Here is a 13,310-nt window from a genome sequence, read left to right on the forward strand (position 1 = left end):
ATACGTATAGGCTGCACTTCTTCTCCGTGGGAAAAAATATTACTATTCCATAGGTAAACTTAAGAATCGTTACACTATTTTATTTATCTTACTGAAAACATTTGTGGGCTTTTTTTTTTTGTACACTAAATCAAAAATCTCCTTAGTCAGCTCCACTATTTACCTGTGATCTTTTTAGGCACAGATACAAGTTATGGTTTATCTGCCAGCCTGCTCCCAGCACTTGACAAAGAGCAGGTGGAGAGGGTCAGACCCAGCCAGCCTGAAGAAAGACTGGTGGTCATCCAGCCTGGGTATGTCACACAGTGCAGCAAAACTGTGGCCCAGGGTGTTCAGTACAGGACTGCTCATCTGGACACTAACAAACAGCAGTGCCTGAGACACGTGGAAATCCAGCTATGGGGAAGGACCAGTGCAACACAGGAACACGAGTCAGGGTTCAGATTTCTTCATAAAACAGGCCATGTCCATACAGTGTGGCTGCAGATGCCCAGCAGGAAGCTTAACACCCATCTTTTTTTCTACACACAACTCCTGCAAAGCTTTAGTGAAGCTGGAGGACACCAGCTTTGCCATCCACATGTCCCATGCTGTCAAGCACAGGAACAGTCAAGGAGAACTGAACCGTGGTGGCCAAGTGAGAGCCACAGGAGCAGCGTGGATTTCCAGGAGCCCAGCAAACTGCTCTGGAAATGCACTGAGTTCATGGCAGAACTGTAAAGGCTGCTGTAGAGGGGAGCTTGCTCCCTGATTTCTTGGCATGGTGCAGCATTTGCCACAGGAACACCACATCTTCCAATGCAGCTACCTGGTTGCTGTTGGAGAGCAAACTTTTCTCTTTCTAGAGCTAATAGAGTCTCTGAATGCCACTTACAAACAGCAGCAGTCACAGAAAGGTAGAACAATTCAAATTTGACTCTCATTAAGCTACATAGACAACATGAGCAGACACTCTAGGGGAAATGAGAGCAAGGAGGCTGTGGGCTGGATGGGAGACTGCAAGGGATCAAGGTGCTCCAAAACTGGAGGTCCTCCAACTGAACAAAGTGACACAGCTCTCAGATGATGCAAAATAAGGACAGTGCTACACCTTCCTCACCGTGCCCTGGAGAAAACTGCCATGCCATGGCCTTCACTTCCTTCCCCAAGCCAGAGGACCGGCATGTGCAGCCTCTGCCAGGGCAGGACGGTGTGAAGTTGATAAAACACAAAAACCAGCCAAGCCAAATCACCAAGAGCAAAGATGGGACACACATGGCAGGGGGAAGGTCTGTTGTCTGCAGCTGGAGGGCAGCTCCTTCTGCAGTGAATAATCCCAGTTGGCCCAGTCTGATCTTGCTCTCCTAAAGATAGAAGTCACCTCTGAAAGCGTGGGGGTGATCCGGCAGCACTTCTGCATGGGGATGCAGCTTGCAGGAGGAGGCAGGGCTGCTCAGGGGCACATCTGTAGGGAGTCCCATGTGAGAGCCAGGCAAAACACAGCTGCTGTGAGGCTAGAAGAGAGAGGAAAGAGAGTGCTGAAGCATTTTGTAGGATTTTACTGACACTGGTGGGCTGGGTACCCAGAGAAAGGTGCTGGGTGGGGAAGGTCTGCTCCTTCATTGCTTCCCCTGGAGGTGCAGGGGCTCAGCAGCAATCCCACTACATGTTCCACACCCAGCTCATCTCTCATTGTCCCTTCAATTCATTGACAAGAGGTTGAAAGCAGTGCAAGCACATCCAAACTCCCCAGTGGACTCCAGTTTTCACCCACTGACTTCATAATCAACCTTTGCAGAGCTGACCGTGTATTGCAGCCCTACAGTTCACTCATTAACCATATCCATAAATGAAAGGCTCCTGATCTGCATTTGAAACAGGGCAGTGGTCATGGCACCAAGCCTGATGGAGCTTGAGAAGCACTTAGACAACTCTCTCTGTACTTGTAAAACGGGACAGCAGATCTTCATCTCCCGTGGACCATCAAAGCTAACGCTGCATGGCTGGAATATGCCTATATAGAAAGGGCAACTAAACAAAGCACATGGAAACCAGACCCACAGACAGACAAGGTCTAAAGGGAAAAATCCACATTCTGATCTTCCATTCTTCAATGCCTGGTGCAGAGAAAAGCTCCTGGAGCCCTTCTTTCAGAGCACACACTGGCAAAGCAAGGTGATTCCTGTCTACTGCCTGCCTTGTGCTAAGAACTCCAGGAAATCCCAGCGCAGAAAATAGTGAGCTCAAGAGCAAAGAGAAAGCTTTACCTCGTGGCTGCTTTCCTGGCTCAGCCTGGAGGTGTACACTCCATAGGAGTTTGTAGGAGCCTCCAGCACACCGTCAGTGCTTCCAAAGTGCTCTGCAGATGAGCTCAGGAAAGGGTACATGGAGGGAATAGAGCTTGGATGCGTCTCAGGAATAAGCTGATATGAGGAGGATGGGAAAAGCCCAGAGTATGGAATCATCTCCTCCTGGGACCTCTCACTGCCTACAGTGCCCATGCTGCATAGTCCATTCAGGTTAGAGTCTACTGCTGGCACGGCAGGCCCAGGACCCAAGTAACCCTGATGCTGGGAGATCAAGTCTTGGCTGATGCCATAAAAATCAGGCTGAGCTGAGGATGTCAGGAGAGGGGAGACGTAGTCCTGCCATGGGCTGTTGCTGCTGGTGGGAAGGAAGCATGGAGCAGTGGGATGATGGTGGCCACACAGCCCGTTCATCAGCGAGCGCCGGCCAGCTTTGTGTTTTGGCTGCCTCGGTGCTGCCCCATGCCCTCGGCTGTGGCTGGGCATGGAAGAGGTCTGGAGAACGCCCTCTTGGGTGGGATGCACAGCTGGGAAGCCACTCTCCAGCTGCTGTGCCTCCAGTGGGTACGGAGCTCCCAGGTGTGAACTTGGAGCTGTGGCCCATGGAGTGACCTGAGAGAGCTGGAGGAAGCGGAGCAGACCCTCCTCCCCAGCTGGTCTACTCTGCAGGCCTGCACACAGCTCCTCCTCGGCCTCTGTTGGCTTTGATGGCAGCGGAGACAGCTGTGCCAGTGCATCATGGAGAGGATGATCCCATAGCAGAGCAGCAGCGTGGCCTGGCACCATGCTAGGCTGCTGCATTTGCTGGGTTGGGTACTGCAGGTCCTCACCCCCTGCATGGGCCTGGCATGCAGCAGGGCTCCAGGTTGTGCCTGGCAGGGGACAAGCTTGTTGGCCTTCCCTGTACTTGTTCCCCAGCATGGTGTGGATGTAAGAGAGAATCTCGTTGTTGGTGAGGAAGTCGCTCAAGGACGGAGTGTGATCAGGGTCCATGTTGACCATCACCATTTTCTCATCCAGCAGCAGGAGCTCCAGGTCTTCAGCGTTCAGCCCCAGGCTCTCCAGTGCACTGAAGAGCTCGTTGTTGGGGCAGCTCTCATCACTGTTGATTGTCAGTGAGTTCAAGGTGGTCAGGAGAGGGTCCTCGTGCGGCACATCCACCCACTCCTCTTTGAGGCTGTCCTTCCTTGAGGAAACTGGAGCAGGGCTCGTGCTCCAGGCCTCTCCTGCACCCAGCGAGGACATGTCCTCAAGGTGGTCCAAGCAGCTGCTGCTGAAGGTGTGGCTGGGTGAAGGAGCTGGATGGGGGGCATATGCTGCCTTGTCCTGCTGCATCACAGCACTCAGCAGAGAACCAGGGGCAATGCTGTCCTTCCAGGAGCATCCTCCGTTGCTGTGTGAGGTCATCTTGGACTTGCTGGTTTTCCCTTTGATCTGGAAAGCGTCACAGAAACCTGGGAGAGGGAAAGCACTTTGGTATAAGAGTGCTTCTCCTGTAGCAAAGGTGAAGGGAAGATGCATGGATCGTTTCCGAAGGTGCTCTCCTCCTTCTTCATCTCTGCAGGGGGAGGAAGAGGAGACTGCAGTTTGTATGCGTACAAGCACCTGCTGCAAGCTGCTTCTGCAATGCAGAATTGCAACTTGTGTCCCCTTTGCTAGAACCAGCCCACGTGCACTGATGGATGCACACACAGGTGCATTTCTGTACAGAAACCAGCACTCACACGAGGGCTCTCTGCGTGACGACGATGTACTCGGGCTTGCTGTTCTTGTAGACGAGCCGTGCATTGGCCTGCACCCACTTCCAGCTCTTGTCCTTTGTCAGCAGGCGGAAGACCGTCAGGCCGCTCTCCCCTGTCTTCATCACTGCCGGGAGGAAGCACAGATGCTGGTGCCCATCAGCATGCCACCTGAGCACTGCCTCAAGCAGTGCTGCTGTTTCTAGCAGGGCTAAGCAGGTTGAGTTACAACCAGAGACACCCTGGCTGGTTCCACGTGCACGGGACACACCACCCTGACCAGCAACACCTCCCCAGAGCATCTCAGCAATGCATAACAGAAAGCATCTTGTGGACAAAGAGCTGCCTGACTCAAAGAGCTGCCCGGCTCAACGCAACTACCAAAGGAGCTGCCTGTAACTTTGTCCTCAGAGGAGGGCACAAAGGGAGCAGGGAAAAGGACTCTTACTTCTGATGTGGTTCTCAGCACAGTACAGCATGTCTGCAGCGTGGATGAACTGGTAACCGGTGCCGCACATCCTCAGCTCTGCCTCAGTGTAGCCCAAAACAATCTTCCCCCTGCAGGAGAGTGCACCCAGCTCGGTGGCAGGTCCGGGTGGGACATCGGGCAGGCACAGCACGAACCTGGCATACAGCACTGCCCCACAGATCAGCTCTGCCACCTACCTGGCATCACACGCCAAGGGAGTGAAGTCCAGCTTGTGCTTTGTCCTGAAGATCATGTTCTTGGTTCTGATCTCCAGGATGGATGGGGGCTGCAGGGGGGTGGAGATGGCAAAAAGAGCCAGCTGCGGGGGCAGTGCTGACCCATCTTCAGACCTTTTGTTCTGCCCATGAAGGAATCTCAGCCTGCCTTGAAGGTTTAAAGCCTAGAAAGAGAAGGTGAGGACAGTGTCACACACACACAGCTGGGTGGAGGGGAAAGAGAGGGAGGAGTGCTGCATGGGAAGCAAGCCATCACTGCAGAGTTAATAACCAAGCCCCAGGGGAAAGAGGCTGCCCAGCAGGAGCAGTGAACCTCCATACAGAGGAAGTACACATGTCCTGCGTGAGTCTGACACAGGCCAGGCCAGGGTAATATTACAGCTCCTGGAGCATCGTTCCTTGTGGCCTCCTTGTTCCCTGGTGTGTGCAGGGGGAAGCTTTAAAGGATTGCTCTGCTGTCTCCCCACAGCAGCAGCTCCCACTGAAGCTCCAGGGCCCAGCAGTACAGCAGCTGCAAGACCAAGCATGTGCTACAGTTGCATCAGCGTGTCAAAGCATGCTCTTTGTTCTAAGTGAGCTACTCCTCAACCACCCCGAGAAGCATTGCCTCTAAGAGATGGACAAGCAGGACTCCTTCTTCATGTCGGACTTCCAAACTGATGAGGCATGAGGGAGGGAGAGAGAAACTGGGTAATTACGCCTGTGATTATGACACAAGAACCCCAGTAGTTTATATCAGCAAGGAGGAGGGATGACAACATCTACTTGCTCTCAGGACATGCATTTAACACAAAAACTTGAAAATCTGAGCAGAGAAAAAGAAGATGCGGTGCCACTGAGAGGACAGGTGGTAGGTACAGACCAAACACAAACAGAAAAAAAAAAAAACAACAGAAAAATCTCCTCACTGAGGCAGGCTGAGGAGAGTTTCAACCTTTTCGGTGTCAGCTTTGATGCTCCATCAGTGGCATGGGTCCCTTAGCATGACCTGCACTCACCAGGAAGCCAGAGGAATTATCCAGGAGGCAGCGAAACCTGCACACGAAGCTCCTTTCCAGAAGGGAGGAGTTTTCCAAGGGCAGTTGATCAGGCTTGTAGGCAACAGCAGGAGAGCTGAGACTCCTCCTCCCTGTAGGAGAGAGGGAGCAGCTAAAGGATGGTGGTCCCCAGCAAGGGCAGCACTGTGGGCTATACGTTCTGTGGAACATGTCAACAGCAGCAATGCTTTGTGTTTGGGATGAACCTGTAGCCACAAGGATGTAAACTCCACGCAGCTGGGAGCCGTTTCCCCAGCGTCTGTGGGGAGCAGAGCATCTGTGCCAACACTTACCTTCAGGAGAGGGCTCACCCTTGGGAGTGTGGGGTGGGTTGAGGGCCCAGTGGAGGTTGCGCCTGAATTCCTGATGGTCCTCAGTGTGGATCAGCTTGAAGATGCTCTGGTGCATAACATCTGTCTAGAGAAAAAAAAACAACAACTGAGTGAGCTACGTGTCCTGCCCCAGCCCCTGCTGCAGTGAGCAACACCAATCCTGTAGTGGCTACAGGCTTGAAGGAAAGCCCCATTTCCTAGAACATTTGACCTGGTTCCTTCCATGTTATTTGGATGCCCAGATAACCCCAAAAATGTATTGGAGCCTTACTACGGGTCATCCTGGTGAGTGAGTCTCCAAGGACAAACTGAGAAGGCATCCCACCGTGGCATTACCCAGCAGGGGCACTTCCCATCTCAAATTCCCAAGCTACTGAACTCACAAGGAGGGTAAAAGGCTTCACCTATCGTAGGTCTCACTCCTGCTCCCTCTGGGATGACTTTTGAGCCTGCAGAAAGAAGGGATAGTCTGGGGTCATGGTAGCAGAGCTCCCTGGCAGCCACAGGCTTCTCCTTGCCTTCTTCCCTGTATGCAAAGCCCCACAAGGCCCTGCAAACCCACAGGGCTCTCTCCCTGCAGGGAACCTGGGGTACTGTCCGGTGCCGAGGAAAAGTCCTCCCTGCAAAACCATCACTGCAATCCAGGGGTGTCCCACCAACCTGATGAAATCCCAGGTAGTCCTGGATTGTGTGTGAGGAGTAGAATATCAGCCCTTCCGACGTCACCACCAGCACGAAGCCATTGAGTGCCTAGGAGAGGGAGGTCAGTGAGTCCAACTTGGACCCTCACGGGTCCCTTCCAACCTGGGATATGCCACGGTTATGACCCTGGGTTGAGGAGAAAACCAAAGAACTGCGGGCTGAGCTCAGAATGCCTCTTCCTTCTGGCAAAGGAGCGACTTATACCAAACTGTTGCTTGAGGACAACCTGCTGCAAGGCACTCCCCCAGCCTACACAGAATGATCCCTTGGCAGTGCTGCATGATGGCGGCAGGACCGAACTTCAGCGTTGTTAATGCCAAAGTTAATTTATATTTTTATTCATTTATACATATTCTACAGTTCAGCGACACTTCGGTCCTCTCCTGGAGCTGCAGGACCACAAAACCAACATCCAAGGGAACACTACATTCCCAGGCCGAGCCACTCTGGGTCTCTGTCCTCCCCAGGAAGGGCTCTTTCCTACCAGCTTAACACATTCAGGTGGTAATTTGGCTGTTCTCTCTGGGACAGCAGCTTCAGGGCCAGGAGGAGGAGGGACCAAGGCCAGAATCCTTTGTGCTGGAGATCACCAGGTACAGAGAAGTGACTCTCCAGTTTGGGCGTGCAGTTGCTATTCTGGGTGGTTTTAGCACCCAGAAGCTAGAGTGCTTCCAGAAAGCTGATACCAGCCCCCAGCCACCTGTCGCTGACGATGCCAGGTCCTCCTGGATCCAAAACCTGGTTGCAGGCAGGGCAGCCAGACCCATCCCACTTCCCCCACTTGGCCATCCACAGACATCAGGATCAATTAGAGTCTAGCACATTGTCTCAGCCAAGTCTGGCTATTGTTGCTGCCAATGCCCCACTTCATTGTCCAGGTCAGCGTTTCTCCCCCCTCTCCTTCCCTTTATCCCAAGCACAAATACTCTCTCTATTTACTGGGTTGACCTCAGTGTGTGGGAATCTGCAGCAGAGGTTTATTAGTGCTGCCAACCGCATTTTAACCCTTTGAGCAGACCTGGAGGCATGGCAGCACCCCGTCCTTCCTCAGTGCTGCTGGAGGAAGGCAAGACTGAAGGCAATTTCCACCTGCGTGGCTGCATACCTGAGGATGCTGCACCCAGTCCTCAGCCTTGCTTCTTTTGGGGGGCTTAACTCCAACTGAAGATACCTTCCATGGGCCTAAACATGGAGCTGTTCACACCCTGCTTGGTGCCTCTACAAAGGCAGCATCCAACCCGAGGAGGAGCCTGATGAGCAGGGCACCAATCCCCAGCCAGCCCTGCTGAGTGCAGCTCTGTGCTTTGAAAGTAGAAAACACTCAGGGTTTTCATGATTAACCAGCTTGGCCTTAGCATTTCTCTCCCCAGACACCAAGATCGTGGCTCTCCAGCAATCAGGCAGGACAGTAATTATAATTACTGCTGAGTGAGCTTCTGGATCGGTGCCAGATGACAGCCAGGCTGGGAACCAGGTGGAGAGGAACAGGGGGACCGTGTCCTCGCGGGACCTCGTGCTGCCAGAGAGGCAGAACAGCCTGCTGTTTGGGCAGATCCCGAAGGAGCTGGAAAGAGGACCCAAGGAAAAAGCTCTTGAAGGCATCTGCCAGGGAGAAGTGGCCAGAGGGGACCACTGACCTTCAGGAGCAGCTCTCCCTCTGGTACTGCTGCTGTGCCCAGAGCTGGGATGCTGCCATGGCCTCCGCCCCTCTCTGCTCCTTCAGCACCGTGATTCTTCAGAGCAACTGCAGAAAACCAGAGTGAAGGGACATCAGTGTTGCAGCAATGCCACGAGCAGCCAGAATAAAGGCATTTCCCCTGCCTTTCCATAACCTCAGAATTCCTCTTTTATCCTCTTCTTTTCATTTGCATACCTTCAACAAAGCCAAAGCCAGGGATCATTAAAACAGGTAAGCATCAGTGGAACAACTATGAGATCCCGTGTTAACCACCTGCACTCCATCCTGCAAAAAAGTCTACACATTTAGTGAGCTCATCAGCTGGAAGAAAGTTCCCTCATCGTTTAGTGATGGACACAGAGGTCCTTTGTCCCAGCGTGGGGCCAATGCCTCTTGTCACTCCTTGCAAGGAAGCCCTGGGCACTGTGCCATGCCACCTCTCCTTGGCAGCCTGAGCAAGCCAGGCACCGCAGGCATTGCAGTCTTCCCAGTATCTCCAGTAAGGAGAGTGGCTTGCTCTTCTCATCTCTGTGAGTCAAACGCAGGGGCTATGAATTATTGAAGGTCTTCTGTCCTCCTCTGGTAGTTCCCAGATGGCTGTACTGGGGGTGCAAGAGAAAAATAAACCTGGGTGATAAGAGAGTGACTGAGGGGTTGCTGAGGTCTGGTTTAATGGTTTCATATTTGCCAGCAGAAAGAAAACTTGCAAGTAATGGTCTCGAACCACAGCTACTGCCTGAATATAGACTGTTGGTATCTGGGCTGCTCCTAAGCTACGGGGTCAGAGGAGACACCAGTTCAAATCAGAAGATGGTACGTTGTCCTCTGTATCAACACCCACTGCTGATCCCAGCCACCATCCTGCATTCCCCATGAGGGTTTTCCTGACCTCTCAGTCCATCCTCAGAGTCCCAGAGACGGCCTGCTCTTGGCCAGGACGCTGCACATCAGCCTCCTGAGGAAGGGGAGAACAGACTGGTCCCTGAAAGCAGTAATCCATGGGCACAGGACGGAGGGTGGGGGGTCCTCCTGCACCTCCTCCATGCCCAGCCTGGGCAAATGGTTCACGGGAGGCTGAAGGAACATCTCACTGGTGAACTCCTGAACCTGCAGGGGCTTTGCAGACCTGAGAAATCTCTGCACCAGCAAGCTGGTATTAACATTTTTGAGAGGATATATCCCAGCCCCCTTCCCTTTCTTCCATGCAGGCAAAACCTTCAAGTGGAAACAAGGTTTTGTATGGATCACAGATTAAGAAGGGGAAAACCAAGAAGATTCAGTCCCAAACCCAGCCCAGGGATTGGTGAAGGAGAAGTAGAAGAGAAACTCAACCACCACATGGCTCTTCAAGAGAAGCAACAGGTCACACCTATCCACCTGGCTGGCATCATTTAAACAAGGCAAAAAGCCACCAAACCCATCTGGCCAAACGTTAGTTTCAGCACATCTCAGGAGGACATCTCAGGAGAGAGGGTTTTTGTGCTCCTTGCACCCATCCCACTGTAGGGCTCAACACTGCAGCTCCCATAGTGCAGAGTGCTCGAAATACTCTAGAAGTAGAGAACATCACACACGTGCAAGAGGAGCAAGCAGAGATTTGCTGAACACAGGCAGCAGAGCCATCTCCTCCCTGGCTCAGTTCCCAGTGCTGTGCTGTGCTGTGTGGAGCCCATTTTGTAGCAGATGGTAAAAACTTCCCAAATTTCTCCTTGCTTACTCTTAATGGATGCAACAGTTTTACTTATGATACCTGCCACAGATCCCCACCGGCACAAATTTCATTAAATAGATTAAATATTTATCCCTTGTCTGAACGGTGCAGAAACAGCAAGTTCTGTGACCACGCGTGGTGAATAATGAATGTCCTGCTAAAAGATCTAATTGCACATCTAAAAGCAAGGAGGCCTCATCTACACGTCCGTGTTGCAGCACTGAAGGCACACGGGTCTCAAAGGAAGAGCACACGCAGAGGTTGAAACAAGGACAAAGAGGACAACGGCGTGTCAGGCTGTCCCTTCTTTTCGCAGCAGTCCTAACCCTTGTAACATTGATAAATCCCAGAGTAGTGACAATCCTTGACAACAGCACACGGACAGGACAAGGGGTAGTGGTTTTAAACTAAAAGAGGGCAGGTTTGGACCGGATATATAAGGAAGAAATTCTGTACTGAGAGTGCTGCCACTGCTGCCCAGGGATGCTGTGGAGGCCCCATCCTTGGCGGTGCTCAAGGCCAGGCTGGGTGTGCTTTGGGGCCCCTTCTGAACCATCCCATTGCATGACCTACAAGAGGTGCTGCCCCAAGCCGAGCCTGGGCCTGATCCAGGTGTGCCCAATGCACCTCTGGGCAGGCTCAGCACCAAGCCAGGTCACAGCCAGCCCACACCTGGGGGAGAGGGAGGCAGGGGACATGCCAGCCCTGCTAGCCAGCAGCATGTGCCGGGCCCACGGGGAGGGATTAGGGGAGCCAGGCACCAAGCTAAGCTGATGCATCACGTGCCAACCCTTGGGTGTCCTCGAGGTGAAGCCAGGGGCTGGTACGTGATGGTGGCAGCCCACTGAAGCTCTGTTCTGCCCTCCTGGCCCTGGCAAGGGGTGCCTGGTTCAGTGCAGTACCACCTGGATGGGATGTGGGATGCATGGCTTTCCCTCTGCATTTCCAAGAATCTATCACACATCCAGGAGATGACTGGAGCTGAAACAAAATGATAGAAGCTCCCAAAGATTCTGCTGGTGGTTGTGATCTAGAACCCATCTGGTTTTTAATCCCTTTAGCCCACCACGTGCCACCTATGCATAGGTCAAGATACTCAGATAAAATTAAAAGTAATTGATTTTCAAATAGGTTGGGAGAAACAACAGCCTGGAGACGCCAGCATTCCAGGCTTGCAGTGAATTATTTAAGATTGGGGCTGAAGAAATGGCAGCTGGCATAAACCTGCTGGTGCATCGATTGATTGACCTGTGGGACAGGCTGCCTGCTATCAGTAAACCAGCAAAAAGCAGAACAGCAGAAGTGGAGGAGAGAATAAGCTGTGCATTTGGAAAAGGAGCACTGCAGAAGCTGAGCTTCATCTCACGTGGCTTCTTAGAGTGGCATCACTTTGCATTCACACCAAAAGGGTCTGAAGACACTCTAAAATCACTCTAAAATCACAGTGGGTTTGCTCGGAGCTGCTGTTCGATAAACTGCTTAAATCCAGACTTTGATTGATCTATTTTTCAGGCAGCAGAAGGGCTTCAGCTGGATCCACAAGCACTGTTTGTATCAAAAAGGATGTGGGTTTCCCCTCTCACACCCGGATCGCTGTGACCTGGGTTAAGGCAGAGAAGTTGGTCCCACAGCTTCAGTTCGGCAGCTGGGAAGATGAAATCAAACCAGAAGGAATTACAGAGGCAAAGAAAGAAAGAGAGAACCTCAGAACCAGGGATTTTCCAGTTCCTCACAATGCACACGAGCTACTCACCTTGCTGAGGCTTCAAGGATGTCAGACCCCAGGGTGGCTGCTCAGGGCTGGGGGAGCCCCTGCTTCCCTTCCCCATCACATTGTCCCGACCCCATCAGTCCAGACGGGAGGACAACCCCACACACCCCACACACAACTTCTGCCCCGATGCTTCACAACGAGAGCAGCCATTTCAAAACTGTTTTAAGGAAGCGCTACGCACCCTTTCAGTCTATAAATTCTTTAAGCCTTTAAATGATTCATGCTTCAGGAGAGCAGCGAGTCTGCACTGCACCACGGGCTACTCCGTGGCAGTCTGAGAGAGCAGTGATGCTCCCACAGCCCCCAGCATCACCTCGACGGGTCCGAGTCTCCGTGCACCGTGCAGAGGGATGTGGGCAATGCACGGAGTGCTGCGAGGGCTGACCCAGCACGGCCCCTTAGTGGGGCAAAGTGGCACTGAGGGTGCGGGCGATACGGTCAAACAAACAAATCGACCCGGCGCTGCAAAGCAAGAGGCTGCTCTCTGAGGCCATGAATTTTTTATTCCACGAGCAGCGCTCAAACGAGAATGAGAAAGGGGGGAGGGGGGGGGGGGAATAAATAAGACTTCCCATTCATTCGGTGATTTGGAGTTGGGAGAAAAAAAAATTGTTTCTGAGGTCACAGGGAGTTGCTGCTGCTGTTTGGTCGGGAAAACGCAGGGCTGCTCCTCCCGTGGGCTGTTAACTAAGGCAGAGGAACGCGGAAAGGTCTTCAGTGCGGTGCGTTTCGAAAGGTTCCCAAATGAACTCCGACCACACTGCGGTATTTACCCACCGCCCGAACACCGAGCATTTCTCAGCTCCGTTACGACGGGAAGAGCCGCTCGCACCGTGCCACCTCTCAGCCGTGCCTTCCAACCCTAACCTCGGCCCTCTACTTCAGTTCAGCCCGCAAACGGAATCAACTTCACCTCCGCACATCGCTCCGAGCACCGATCCGCGCCGGGCACTCACCGCGGAAGAAGCTCTTGGCGCGGAGGAAAGCTGCGCTGAGCCTCAGGATGGACAGCTTGTCCAGGCCGGCCGCCACCTCCTCGGGGAAGGGCAGCAGCTCGGCCAGCCGCTCCAGCTCCCGGTTCAGCCTCTCCCGGTGCCGCTTGGACGGGTTGGAGCGCCCGCTGTCCGCGACGTGCATCCTGCGGGACGCAGCCACCGCCACGCGTTACCGCGGAGCAGCCGCCGAGCATCCCGCTCCCACTCCCATCCCCGATCCCGCTCCCAGTCCCAAACCCGGCCCCGCTCCCTCTTCCCATCCCTGCCCCTGACCCGCTCCCCATCCCCGGACCGCCCGCTCCGCACTCACGCCCGGGCCGCCGGTTTCCTCCGCTTGCGCCCGGCGTACATG

At 53.4% G+C, this 13,310-nt stretch overlaps 1 protein-coding gene across 1 annotated transcript; it reads right to left on the reverse strand.

Moving 5' to 3' along the window:
- Nucleotides 1-540: 540 nt before the first annotated feature.
- LOC136057878 (aryl hydrocarbon receptor-like) lies at nucleotides 541-13,100 on the reverse strand. Its single transcript, XM_065750922.1, has 10 exons — nucleotides 12,920-13,100; nucleotides 8,438-8,544; nucleotides 6,759-6,848; nucleotides 6,060-6,183; nucleotides 5,728-5,858; nucleotides 4,691-4,893; nucleotides 4,473-4,582; nucleotides 4,010-4,151; nucleotides 2,247-3,843; nucleotides 541-1,493 (listed from the first exon to the last, which is right to left on the reverse strand). The coding sequence occupies exons 1-10, from the start codon at nucleotides 13,098-13,100 to the stop codon at nucleotides 1,344-1,346; spliced, it is 2,835 nt and encodes a 944-aa protein (XP_065606994.1). The 3' UTR covers nucleotides 541-1,343.
- Between the last annotated feature and the right edge of the window lie 210 nt (nucleotides 13,101-13,310).

This window comes from Cyrtonyx montezumae, unplaced genomic scaffold, assembly GCF_038088225.1.
Source record: "Cyrtonyx montezumae isolate F1298 unplaced genomic scaffold, pur_monq_1.0 scaffold_7, whole genome shotgun sequence".
Classification (NCBI taxonomy): Eukaryota; Metazoa; Chordata; class Aves; order Galliformes; family Odontophoridae; genus Cyrtonyx; species Cyrtonyx montezumae.

Coding starts and splice junctions, on each gene's coding strand:
- LOC136057878 (XM_065750922.1), bottom strand. CDS start 13,100: ATGCACGTCGCGGACAGCGGGCGCTCCAACCCGTCCAAGCGGCACCGG. Junction 6,849..8,437: donor AGGGAGAGCTGCTCCTGAAG/GTCAGTGGTCCC, acceptor TCCCTCTCCTAG/GCACTCAATGGCTTCGTGCT. Junction 1,494..2,246: donor GCCAGGAAAGCAGCCACGAG/GTAAAGCTTTCT, acceptor TCTCTCTTCTAG/CCTCACAGCAGCTGTGTTTT.